Below are 12,718 nucleotides of genomic sequence, written 5' to 3'. Positions count from 1 at the left end.
ATGAAAAAAAGAGCGGCCACCCCAACGGGCTTTGTTAATTTTAGAGGAGGTGACCAGCTGCAGGGTACCAGACCGAAGGGGGCGTGTTGGAAAATAAGGCATAACCAGAGGGTGCAGAATCGCTGGGCCTACACGGTGGAAGGATTTGTGCATGATGCACAGAGCTTTGAACTGCACTCTGGCAGCCATTGGGAGCCAATGAAGGTCCTTCAGAGCCTTCCTCGCCGACTGCCGACGGGACAGATTGAACAATAGGCGGGCCGCACTGTTTTGTGTGACCTGGAGCCTCTGAAGGACCGAAGCCGGTGCTCCCAGGTAGAGAGCGTTCCCGTAATCCAGGCGAGAGAGAATGAGGGCCTGGACCATGATCCTCCTCGCCTGGAAAGGGAGCAAAGGGAGCACCCGCCGGAGCATCCTCATTAGTCCGAAGCAAGTGGCAGCAGTCTTAGTAGCCTGGACAGAGAAATCAAGGGCAGTGTCAAGCCAGATCCCGAGGCTCTTTATCTGGGACTTGGGCGCAGGAGGAGCGCCAAGACATGGTGGCCAGACGGGTGCAAGAGCAGACGGGGAGGGATTTCCAAGGAGAATGATGTCTGTCTTCTCCCCGTTAAGCTTGAGACAGGAAGCTTGCATCCAACTGGCAACAACCTCTAGACAGGGGCCTAAGGTGTTGGATGATCCATCTGCATGGTCTAACGAGACCACCAGCTGCGTATCATCCGCGTAGGTGACTATTCCGCGTATGGGGGTCTGTTGTTCTGTGTGTGGGGGGGTCTCTTGTTCTGTTTGCCTAGGGTCTGTTGTTCTGTCGGCATGGGGGTCTGCCCGATGGTATGTATGCATGTAGTACTGTAGGTGTGTTAGTCTGAGAGTGCATGGATGTTTACATGCATGTATCATCTATGTCGAGTCAACATGTGCTTGGATGGTGTGTATCTGTATTTACTATAAAAGTCAAACACATTCGCTTTGCCAATATTTGGATTTCATCTCACTTCAAAAGAAAATTTAAAGTCTAATTTTACGCCCACTTTACCTCTCAGCATTGGTCATGGTTCCTCTAGATAGATAACGGATGCAGAAATCTGACATTAATAGAAACAGAGTGGCTGGCTTTTATCTGGTATAAATGCTATCCCCAAGGCCTGTAAGTATGAGTTTTTATGAAATTGCATTTCTGCATGTTGCCTAGCTGCAGGGAGGAGGTTAATATTGTTGTGTAGATATCTCAGTGCACAGGAGGCTGTGGCAAATTACTCAGGACATAAATACAGTGGGGAGTTCATTGCATTGATTGTAATTCTTTTCCCAAACACATGTACACTCAAACATACTCACACATGCAAACAGCCAAAAACACCAGCACATGTAAACGCAAACCTGCTCACACATGCAAACAGCCACAAACACCAGCACATGTAAACTCAACCATACTTACACATGCACACAGCCACAAACACTAGAGACCAACAAGCATACAACCACATACACTCACTTATTCTGATAATGTGAAGTTCCAGGCTCAAGCATGCGTACCGGAGGGCCCTAGAACAGGTGAGGTGCCAAAGATATAAAGACAACACTCCTAGCATTACAGAGAAAAGCTCATTCTCTTTCCGGTTTTTCAAAGCTGTTCCGCTTAGAAAAGGGTCAGTTCCTCTTGAGCATTCCACAAGAGTGACTCGCAGAGTAGCTACAGCAAAAGTCATGTGCTGCTTCCTGGGTGTATAGGCCTATGGGGAAGGCATATGAGTCATCAGTCATTGCTTCATAGGTTCCTTGCAGTGACCGTGTGTAGGACATGTATAATTTGATCATTGAATAGTCATATTGTATGGCTAAGCAGACCTTGAAGTTCAGATTTTTTCTCTTTTGAGTTTTATATAGCGCGAACTAGACCTGAGACATCGGGTATCAGAGCGCTTTACATGAGCACCAGTTTTGTTATAGATGAACACCTTCATTTTTTTATTGGTAGGCACAGGGAGATTAAGTGATTTGCCCTGAATCACAGGATGTAGAGTGTTGTTGCTGAGACTCTAACCAGGTTACCCAGCTTCGAAGCCGACCGCTCTAGCCGTAAGGCTACATCCTCTCCCCTTGATTGTTGATTGTAGTCAATTGGTCACAATTATGCAGCTCTCCTGTACGGATCGCTCATAGTGTTCTATTTACTTAATAAAAAATGTTTGTGGAAAACAACAAAAATGTTTGCCCATATAACGTTATTTTGTATTGCAAGTTCTTTAAATGTCATTGTCGACATCCGCCATGCCGCTGTGCTTTTTCCTTGAAGCACATGTCTTTTCAATGCCATCTGAAATTCCTGCAGAGATTGGATGGGCCACATATTGGGTGATGTGGAGTTTCAGTGTAGAAGGACAGAGATGTAAAAGTCCCAGAACTAGGAGGCAAACATGGTGGCTTTGGTGTTGTTTGAAGGTTGTAATTGGTGGATCTAAGGTTCTGATCTGGTGTGTAGTATGGTAGAGTGTCAGAGAGGGTGTTGGGAGCCGTGTCATTTTCTGATTTGAAAGTTGTGATTGGTGAATCTAAAGTTCCAAGTTGGTGTGTAGCATGGTAGGGTGTCAGAGAGTAGGTTGAATGCCATGTCATTTGCTGATTTGTATGTCCATGTAAGTGGTTTGAATACGGTCCTGTTCTTGAAAGTGAGCCAGTTGGCCTGGTGACAGGAATCAGTCTAAGCATAATAGGACGGAATGTATGAAGCTCTGTGGTTATACTGAATAAGCAGCTACCTATGTTATGCCATCTATTAATGTAATAACTGCACTTTCACAATTGCTTTATTAACCTTCCTGCTTTCTCAAATTTGTTTGAAAATGCATGATTTTTCTTCTTTTTTTTCAAAATTTTCTTGGGGGGGGGGGGGTTATCCCCCCAAACCCCCCTTTTAAGGTTTGGGCTCGCTCGCTGCGCTCGCTCGCTACGGTGCTGTATGCAAATCACTTTGCGCCCCACCACTTTCAAATGTCACCCACCGCCCCTGCTGCTGTTACCACTTTACCAAGGTACATTTGGAATATACATCATGGCTTCCTGATGAAGGCTAATAGCCAAAACGCGCGTAGCAATTACAATTTACTTCTAGCCATGTTTTCAGATTAATATTAAGCTATTTTGTATTTTTGTATCTCTTTTGATCTACCTATGAATTGTATAACTATATTGAAATGTACTGTGACCCAGAAAAAAATTATAAAGTGCACAGCATGAGATCCATAGTTGGATCTAAACTAATGAATGTTAAAAAGTCTTATTCTCAACAATACTATTAAATAAAGTATCTTTTTCTACTATGCACATTGCTAATCCATAGTCAGTAATTTTTGTTGTCAGTTTATGTCCATTTGAAATCTATGTTCCTAATTTCCTGTTTTTTCAAAGAACAATGCCATACATTCACCCCAGTACAGAGATCTGGGCCTAAATCCGTCGTTTTTTTGCACACTATGCCATTCCAGTTTGCACCCAGCCATATGCAATTCAGTCTTGACCCTGTGGCCAATGGAAACAATCCAGCCCAAACTGCCAGGCCAGGTTCTCCTTGGACTGGAAACAAGCATCCTAGGACTTGTTCCGGGGTTACACTCCTCTTCAGCCAGGATAGCTTGAGCCCAGTAAGTGCGGGGACTACCCGCACTTACTGGCCACATGAAATGTGGCAACTGTGTAGCCTGTGATTCAACTATTGAAGGCAAAACCTTCTCATTTGGCTCAATCAAGTTTGAAAGAAAACATTTTACCAATTGTAATTCATCAAATGTGGTGTATGCGATCTTTTGCCCATGCATGAAAATATATATAGGTCAAACCACTCAGAAAATAAAGCTTTGCATTGGGCAACACGGAGCAGAATAAAATGCAACACGGAAAACGCCCCCTTGGCGTAACACTTTGTGGAAAAGGCACACAATGAAAGAAATTTGACTTGGACAATTATTACACAGATCAAACCACCACCACGTAGTACGGATGTGTCACTACTACTTAACAAGGAGGAGCTCCATTGGATACTAAGGACCAACAGTATCTGTATGGGCCTCAACCACCTTGAGGATTGGAAAACCCTCCTCTAACTGAAGGTGCAAACATCCCCACGATATGCCTGGTTAGAAATTACTGTGTAAAAGAAAAATTACTGTGTCAAAGAAATGTTCTGTCTCCGTCCTTGGATAGAAAATATTCTTTCAAATGTGGTCGTCCGTCTCCCCTTTTGATAATTTGAATGTACATTGTTTTACAGTCTTGATTTTCACTTATGTCACCACCACTATCACTTCACAACCTTTCACTCTCCACTCCAAGATGGCCACCACGTCCTAGTTAACCTTTGAACCGCTTAGTTAAGCTTTAGTCCCTCGTATATTGTTAATTTTAACCATATGCCTCGTGCTATCTCATTCTCCACTCCAAGATGGCTACTGCGTACTAATTGCATGACTGCCATTCCATTATGGCCACCACACAGTCAGCGTTAGTCCCTCCTTTATTTTTCAAGACCACATGCCCCGAGCTATCTCATTCTCCACTCCAAGATGGCTACCGCGTACTAATTGCATGACTGCCATTCCAATATGGCCACCACACAGTCAGTGTTAGTCCCTCCTTTATTTTTCCAGACCACATGCCTTTTTAGCCGGCTCCCTTAGAATAGCCCAACAGCGATCCCCGCCAGAGATACAGCGTCCTGCGATTCTGCAACAGGCACAACTGTAAGTACACCCACCCTAACCCGCTTAACCTTACTCCAGCCCCACTGTCACACATTTTTGACTGAGCCCGTGCTTTCTTTCCCCAGCGAGCCGTGATCTGGACGGTCTAATTGACTCAAAAGCGGGATATCCTGAAATCCACGCTATCATTGGTAACTATACTCTGCCCTTTTTTCTTACGCCCAATCTGCCATGACTGCACAATACTTATCAAGGCCACCTTCTCCATAGGTCCTAATTGAACCACTCCTCTCGACCTGTACAACCTCCCCGCCTAAGGATCTGCCTTGGTAATACCCTTCTCCTCTAATATCACTGCGCCGTTTACACAAAATTGCTCACTGTAGAGATAATTGTCCCCGCCTGAAGGATTAGCCTTGATATTGACTTTCTCCCCGAATGCCACTGCGCCGTTCACACGTAACTGCTCCCTGTATAGACAATTGTATACCTGGTTAAGATCTGCCGTGATAATACCTTCATATGTCACCATGCCAGTTACACAAAACTGCTCACTGTATAGTCAACCTTGTATCCAAAACTGTGTAGTCATCGATAGTGCACCAGTCACTCTGGACACTCTCACTTCTGATCTGGATACTGTCTCGCACTGTGCCATATGTAACGTTTTGTTTTTTAATCACCCTTTCTCTGAACTGGTTCCCAATTCGAACCTGGGCTTTAAATTCCAACACCATTTCGCACTGCGCCGTCACTTCTCCTTCCATTTTCGCCGCCTGCGCCGAGCAGACTTCACTATCCAAAATCACTGCACCGATGTTTAAGTGCACAGTATTACATCGTTGCTCCAGCACTAAGCATTCCAGCAAAGAACGGTCCTTGAGGTGCGAACAGTAAAATGCACCACCTTGTGTTTTTTGTTTTAAACATGCCTGGCCTCGCATTCACATTGGTTTTTTTTCCCCTCTCTCCCTAATTTTTTTCCCACTTATGTCAATTGTATGTAGCATGAAAGGCAATTGTTTATAATTCCAAAACAAACATGATTTATATATTTGTCCTGAAGATGATGCCATTTATCTTGTTTTTCGGCATCGAAACGTCGTCGACACAATGGGGTCATATGTACTGAATATGCTTGTGAATGCTATGTACAATGGTCACTCAAACTACAATCAAGTCTGTTCACTGATTAAAAGTATACAGACCAATTTGCTCGCTCTTGCCTATACTTGTTGTTTTTGTCTTGTTCACTGTAGGTCACGGGCTGTGCCCCCTTGACATTACTTTCTGATTGTGTGCATCACCAAATAAATTCCTGTCCGGCTGGACAAAGGACATAAATACTATTCCAGTTTGTGTCTATTCTTACCCTGATCCCCCAAACTACTAGGGTCCACTGTTTTTTGTAATAAACCCAGTGGCATGAGAGCACGGGACCCACGGGTAAGCCAGTACTTAATTTAATTTGGTGGTTGGCGGTAGGGGCATCCGGTACTCATTTTTTGGGGACAAACACTTATTTTTCTGCATTAGAAAATAGGAAAAAACACAAAACAGAAAGCCAGAGGAATAGAAAGTCAAAAAACCTGTTGCACCGGGAGAAAGCAGAAATCAGCAAAGGGGCAGGGAGCGTTTGGCAATGGCTTAAAGAGGAATAAAGTGGATTTAAGGCTACACTACCTTGGTTTTAGGCCGCGGGCTCGTGAGCAGAGCGCCAGCACTCTTTCTTCTACAAATTAACCACTCGACAGGAGTTTGAGTGGGGCCGGGCAGGAACATGGCCCTTAACCTACGGCCTGGAGCCCTGGCGGTTTTACTGGGCTTGGTATTTCCACGGCTGGTAAACTTTGGTGCTGAGTACATTTTAGATTTGCCCGGATCAATGAGATAACATCAGAAACATTTGGTGTTCAAGTTGGATACGTACTCACAAATCTGCCCATTATACACTGCACTTTATCAGCTTTCACTGCACCAGCCTGCACTACAACTGAGTGTAGCAGCCACCCATCACTGGCCCGGACTGGTACTCCCTGTGCTGTGCCACCTTTAGCAAGGCTGCACTTCTATATTTCCATTTAAAGCACTAACTATAAAACTTTGGATAAGTCCTGGAAGCTTTCTTAGATACCATTAAGATTTACAGTGTCAGCAGAAGGATGTCTTTTGTTTGACTTTACATCAGTAAAGATAAAAAGTGTTGGGTTTCTGGCAGTTATGACAATTGAGTGCTACTGATCTTGTTTTATTGCACTTCTTACGAGTACCTATTATTTTAAAAATTAAACCTTGAGCCTCCTAAAAATCAAGTAAAAAACATAATTTCTCTCCCGGGTATATCACAATGTTGGAGACGTGTTTCAAAATGGGTTGAGTCTTAGTTTCATCGAAGCACAAACCATTTTTCAATATTTGCAGGACAATAAAATGCGGAAGGCAGCAAGGAAAACACAGCCTACATTTCCACAGACCCTGACGCTGCTCAAGGTATTATCCATAGTATTGGAACTACTAATGGCTGTGTTATTTCAGATCTATTTGCAGCTCTTGGAGTTAATAGAACCAACCCCCCCTAACATTACGAGTAAATAAACAAAGGACTTAAGAGAAGAGAAACTGCCATGGAATTTGTGAAAGAACCAGCTCACACCACATTCAGTGCTAGATTTAGGGTCGCACAATTCAAATTCCACATTCTCCCGCTTCTCGGGCAGTCTTTGGAGCTCCCTTCCTCTCGACCTTCTTCCTGCAAGAAACTCAAACCTGCCTTTTCTAAATCTTCGTCCTCCAGCGGCAGCGCCATTCTACCGTCTCCTTGGCACTGTCATTTTTTTTTTTATTGTTTTCAGGAACAACCCAGGCCAATTATAAACATAAAAATCTGTACAGAAATCAACATTCAAATAAAAACAAACGATAAAATCAGTTTCGATCAAGAGGTAAAAAAGACAGGGTGAATCATAAAAACACTTCGTCGGCGCTGGAACCCCTGTTGATTTCAGATCAGTACTGAAAGAGTGGTAACTACCAGTGATTCCTAGAGGGGTCCCAATAGGGGCCCATCATTATCCCTGGGTAGCAAATGACCAATATAGGTCCTGTGTTTCGTCTTCCTTAATGGACACCCACAGCAAATCATTGATTGGATTTTAAGATATGCAACAACATTGGTGCAAAAACGTTTTTCAAAGCCCTGAACTGGTCTACGCGGCCAAATCCAAGCAGCCCAAAGACAATTAGATACAGACAGAAACATTTGGAGGTCATACTTTTTGTAACATAGTGCAACTGCATTAGTACATGTTGATACTGAAAATAATTTAAATAAGTACACTAAACACTCACAGCGCTGAATGTTGGATTTTGGGCAAAAAAAGTAAGAAGTGGACTAAAGAATGACGATTCCCAATTTCACAGTCACACAGCTCGCTGCTAAGGGCAGGTTGTATAAAAACTGTACCATATATACTCTGGTAGCAAAGAGCACCCAATCTACATATAAGATATAAATTGTGAGGTGACTCTGGTAAGATGCAATCCAAATAAGTATCAAACTCCCCACAAGTGCTTCATATTTGAGAGTTTGATACAGCCCTTTCTAGACCTGAGGGTACCAGAGTGTTTTACAAGACGTGAGAATAGGTTCCCAACAGTGATAAGAGAGTTTGTGCGGATTGACGTAGGTATAACCAGAGGGAGTAAGAACATTACAGTGTTATAGGTTGATCAGAGTCGAGGATAATACAACAATATAAATCTGTGGCATTAGCAACAAATTTGGCTGCTAAGTAGGTCAAGTGGCCATAAAGAGTGATCCTTGTTTGTGTGGTAGGAGCATGGGTACGACGAATCAGGTTGGTGGCGGGTTGAAATATTTGTTCATCAATAGAGATTTGAGGTTCCGTTTAAAACCAATATAGGCGGGATTACAACAGAAATCCTTAGGAAGTGAGTTTCAAATCCTTGGGGCATTTTCTGAGGATGAACGCTTCTGGGGTGCTTTTTTTCTTTTTGGGTGGGATGAGAAGTGAGCTGGAGCTTCTCCGGGCTCTGCATCTTCCCGCTCTCTAGAGTTTGTTCTCCAGATAAATATGGTTAGCAGTGAGTAGGGCTTTGTGGGTGATCCAAACTATCTTAAAGATGCATCTTCCTTCTATGAAGAGCCAATTGAAACTCTTGAGATCATAAAGATAATTAACAGTCAGTTGCGAGGAGTTTGCAGATGCAATACTTGTTTTAAATTTAAAGGACCAAAATGAGCCCTTCACCTTGGAAATGGATTTAGAGTGTATTGTTGCTGGATCGAACCAGAGATGGCTGTATCCCAGTAATTGTGTGGAATAAGCGCCTTTTGTTCCTCTTCCTTATTGAAACTAATTACAAACTCACAAAGGAATGAGGTATCCCTTCCTCTAACCATTTACCAGGAGGGTTCTCTACCATATCATAATGATAGCACTACAATATGCAGAGGCTACATGAAAATGTCATGTCGCTTTAAACCTGCAAACATTTATCAGAAAAATGAACTGAATGTTGGTCTTTGTCATTATGTGTTAGTATGTCTTTTTTCTCCCATTTCTACAGGTACCTTTGGCTTCTGTGAATTACAGTGAGCTAACAAGGGTAATATCCGTGAGTAATATCACCTAAAATTCTTTTGTCTCTTTTTCACACTAAGAGCCTCAAGGGAGGGTGCACCTTAGTGCGTGCACACCACCGGAGTGCTATTTGTTATGGTCCTGACGAATGCTGAGCGAATCTGCGTATTTACCAGCAGAAACAGGTTGACCTATTATTTTATCTAAGGACACAGGTTTCCTAATATAGAACCTAGTTTGGTCCTTATATACACGTTTTTAATCTTAATACAGGTTGGCCTCTATTAAAATTTTTGTACGGGTTTCAATCTTGTATTTTTTAATTTTGCACTCACAGTTAAAATTCACATTTTTAGTCATATCACTGTTACACTCATCACCATCCCGCTCCGCTGTAACTCAGGCGTTGTAGCACGCTGGGGGGCACTCGGCCACCCCAGCGGGGACCCAATGATGAAGCATGTCACCAACTAGTGGTGAGTGAGGGTCCTTTTACAAAGAGGAAGACTTGCTTCCTCTGATGTTTGTAAACACATTAGGGCAAAGGTTGCAATTTCTTGGTTGCCACTTAGGGGTTGCCAAAAATTGGTTTACCTAAGTCTGGTGGGGGACCAGTAGAGTCTAACACATATTTAATTTGTTATTGGTTTCTATTGTCACTGAGTCACTCCTAAGTTGTTTTTTGATGTATCCCAGGACAGACACAGACTTTATAACAAAGTATACCCATACAGTACTAGGAAGCTTGGCAGGTTCCAATGCTCGGTATAGAGCTCTCAAGTAAACTCGCTCTTATCGATTTCTGCTCTATCAGAGCCAATACATCACTGGAGCAAGAGCTCTTAGAAAGTTTTTTTTCTATGATTTGGAGCTGCTTGGAGTCGCCATGGCCCAACAGTTCAGCACCATAGATCGCCGATGCAACTGCCTTCTGCCTATATACTTGTAAAATGACATTAAAGGCATGAATGACGGTTTTATTTTTAAAGCATAGGATAGAGTTTGATGCACATTTTTAAATTGATGAAGCCTTGTCAATGTGACAGCCAACTCAATTTATGGTTGAAACAAATGCCAGACAATCATAAGACATAACTCTGTCAAGGGATTGTGCACCAATGCTTGGTAACCTCTTGGGGAGGAAGTGGGGGGGCCATTGAAATATTCTTGGTCTTCATAGAATTTATAAGAAGAATTGTGTTCTCACAGTACCTCTCAAAGGTAGCTAGTGAAACATTGCATTTCATTTTGGGTCCGATATAGTATCACTGCATTGTCAGCAACAATTTAAAATCATTCTTTTTCTGTTACACAATCTCAGGACGTCGGAATTCCTTCTAAAAAGCTTTCTACATCATTCAAAAAGATGGAAAATAGTAATGGAACAAACACTCACCCCTGTAGGACAGCAGCGGGGATAGGAAATAAGTTCCTGCATTCCTCCAAGGATCCATGTTGAACAAATGCTTTTGTCTCCACATGCAAGTTTTCAATAACTTGCTCCCTTCCCCTTAGCACCAAAACACCCTTGGGGGTTATTGTGTGCTATACAAACCAAACTACATTACACCATACATACTTCAAGCCAGATGTATGTCGTTACTACGCATGCTTTTACAACGCATGCCTTTACCACGCAGGTTTTACAACGCAAGCCGTTACAACGACTTGCGTTGGGGGGCGCTGGGTAGTGAATAGTTTAATTTACTATTCCAAATCCAGCCCCGTGGATAGTAGGGAAGGTTTTGGATAGTAAATTAAACTATTCCCTATCCTACAGCGCCACCCAGCGTAAGTCGCTGTAATGACTTGCGTTGTAAAGGTTGCGTGATAAAGGTACTGCGTGGTAAAAGTTGTGTTGTAAACGCTTTCCCCCTTCAAGCCTAGGTCGACTCACAACATCCCTCCCACAAAAAATAGTGACAGCTGTCCTAAATTCAAGGCAGTGCCAGTTTCATGCATGCGATGTGGGGGGCGCCCAGTAAATGCTAGTTGTTGGTGATAGGTAGCAGATAAACAGATACATTCACTGTGTGTCGACAATTGCTGCTCAGACTCAGAACAGATGTCTGCCTTATTATAATCACCTCCTTTTACACTAGAAATTCAACTTGTGACAAGGCAGCTCTCAAAACGAGGAGAGCAATGAGATGGTTTGGTGGTGTACACAGACAGGGGCAATGTAAATCAGGGAACTTCCTCATGAGAGTAGACACGGCACAGCACCCCTACACCCAGCTCTATGTCTGATTGTTCTCAGAGAGGATTCCTCACAAAATATATGATCAAGAACGTTATCAACATGCAGCGGCTCGAGGCAGTGGGTTAAACATGCTGTAGCATATGGTATTTAAGGCGCTAGTGAATGCCTGTAAGTATGAGCACAGCATATGAACAAGTTAATGCCGGTTGCATCATTATTTTCATTACTGTTTCCATTGGTGTTATTTTGATACTGTTCATTTTCATGATTTGTACTCTGATTGATAGCATGATTGTTGGCAATAGTGTATTTATCATTAGTAGTGTTCATTATTACTGTTATTAAATATTAATGCTCGGCATTATTATTATTGTACAGTGACATCTCACAATCGGTGTTTCAGCATAAGGGGGGGGGGGGCATGCAACAAACAGAGAAAAAAGACTATAACTTAGAGTGTTTCGCCCTCAAATGCTGGTGTAACTGATAACTGATCGCGCTCTCTTAATAGGTCACACGGTAATCATTCACAGGGCACCAGAGGGTGGTTGGTTCCCGCTCTGCCGTCCCGTGAGAGGCGCTCGCGGCCCCTTCCAGTTACACGTAGCTGCGAGTACACTTACCATGGTGTCTTTCCTCTTCTTCAAGAAACTTTCAAACTGCAGCTCCTTCTCTGCCGCGGCCATCGCTCGCGCCCTGCCAGGAGCCCCGGGGTTCTGTCCTCGGAAGGAACATAACAGGTGCACTTCCTCATTCCCTCTGGCGCCCTCACCCCTCCCCCTGCCCACCTGACTGACGCCATTCACTGCTGGCAGGTCACTAGACACGGCATATTGTTTCTCGGAGAGGCTGTGATTTCCCTCCTGCCTTCCTGTTCCTTCAGATTGGTACAGCGCTCCGAGCCGAGCACAGGCGCTGCAGTACTGCTGTGTACAGCAGGCAGGGTGAGGCCGCCCTCATATGTCACAGCATTCGGACAGGGTGCATTTCACCTGGCGAGGGCCACTGAGAATCTGTTTTAAAGAAATACACAGTGGACAAACACCTTTCAAATTACAAATTCTATGTTCAAAATCTTGACTGTTCTTCCTAAAGAGATAAAGTTACAGGGTGTATCTGAAATCTGACAAATGCCTAGTTCTAAGCAGGCCCCGGCTCCAGGAATATTTATTTGGGTGGGCCAAATGTACATTCGGGTGGGCCACTGCTGGCCC

General features: G+C 43.5%; 1 protein-coding gene across 4 annotated transcripts in view; it reads right to left on the bottom strand.

The window, feature by feature from the left end:
• Positions 1-12,442, bottom strand: part of LOC147702248 (uncharacterized) — a 132,901-nt gene extending 120,459 nt beyond the window's left edge. For 3 of the 4 annotated variants that reach the window (XM_086930898.1, XM_086930900.1, XM_086930897.1), the window contains exon 1: positions 12,128-12,274. In XM_086930898.1, the coding sequence (XP_086787024.1) occupies positions 12,128-12,190 (63 nt within the window). In that variant the 5' untranslated portion in view covers positions 12,191-12,274. Of the gene's footprint in view, positions 1-12,127 lie in introns of all 4 variants that reach the window. The other variant, XM_086930899.1, reaches the window with a different exon arrangement.
• Between the last annotated feature and the right edge of the window lie 276 nt (positions 12,443-12,718).

The sequence above is a fragment of the Lissotriton vulgaris genome, chromosome 7 (assembly GCF_964263255.1).
Source record: "Lissotriton vulgaris chromosome 7, aLisVul1.2, whole genome shotgun sequence".
Classification (NCBI taxonomy): Eukaryota; Metazoa; Chordata; class Amphibia; order Caudata; family Salamandridae; genus Lissotriton; species Lissotriton vulgaris.
The sequence above is the reverse complement of the archived record's forward strand: the minus strand, read 5'-3'. Positions and strand labels throughout refer to the sequence as shown.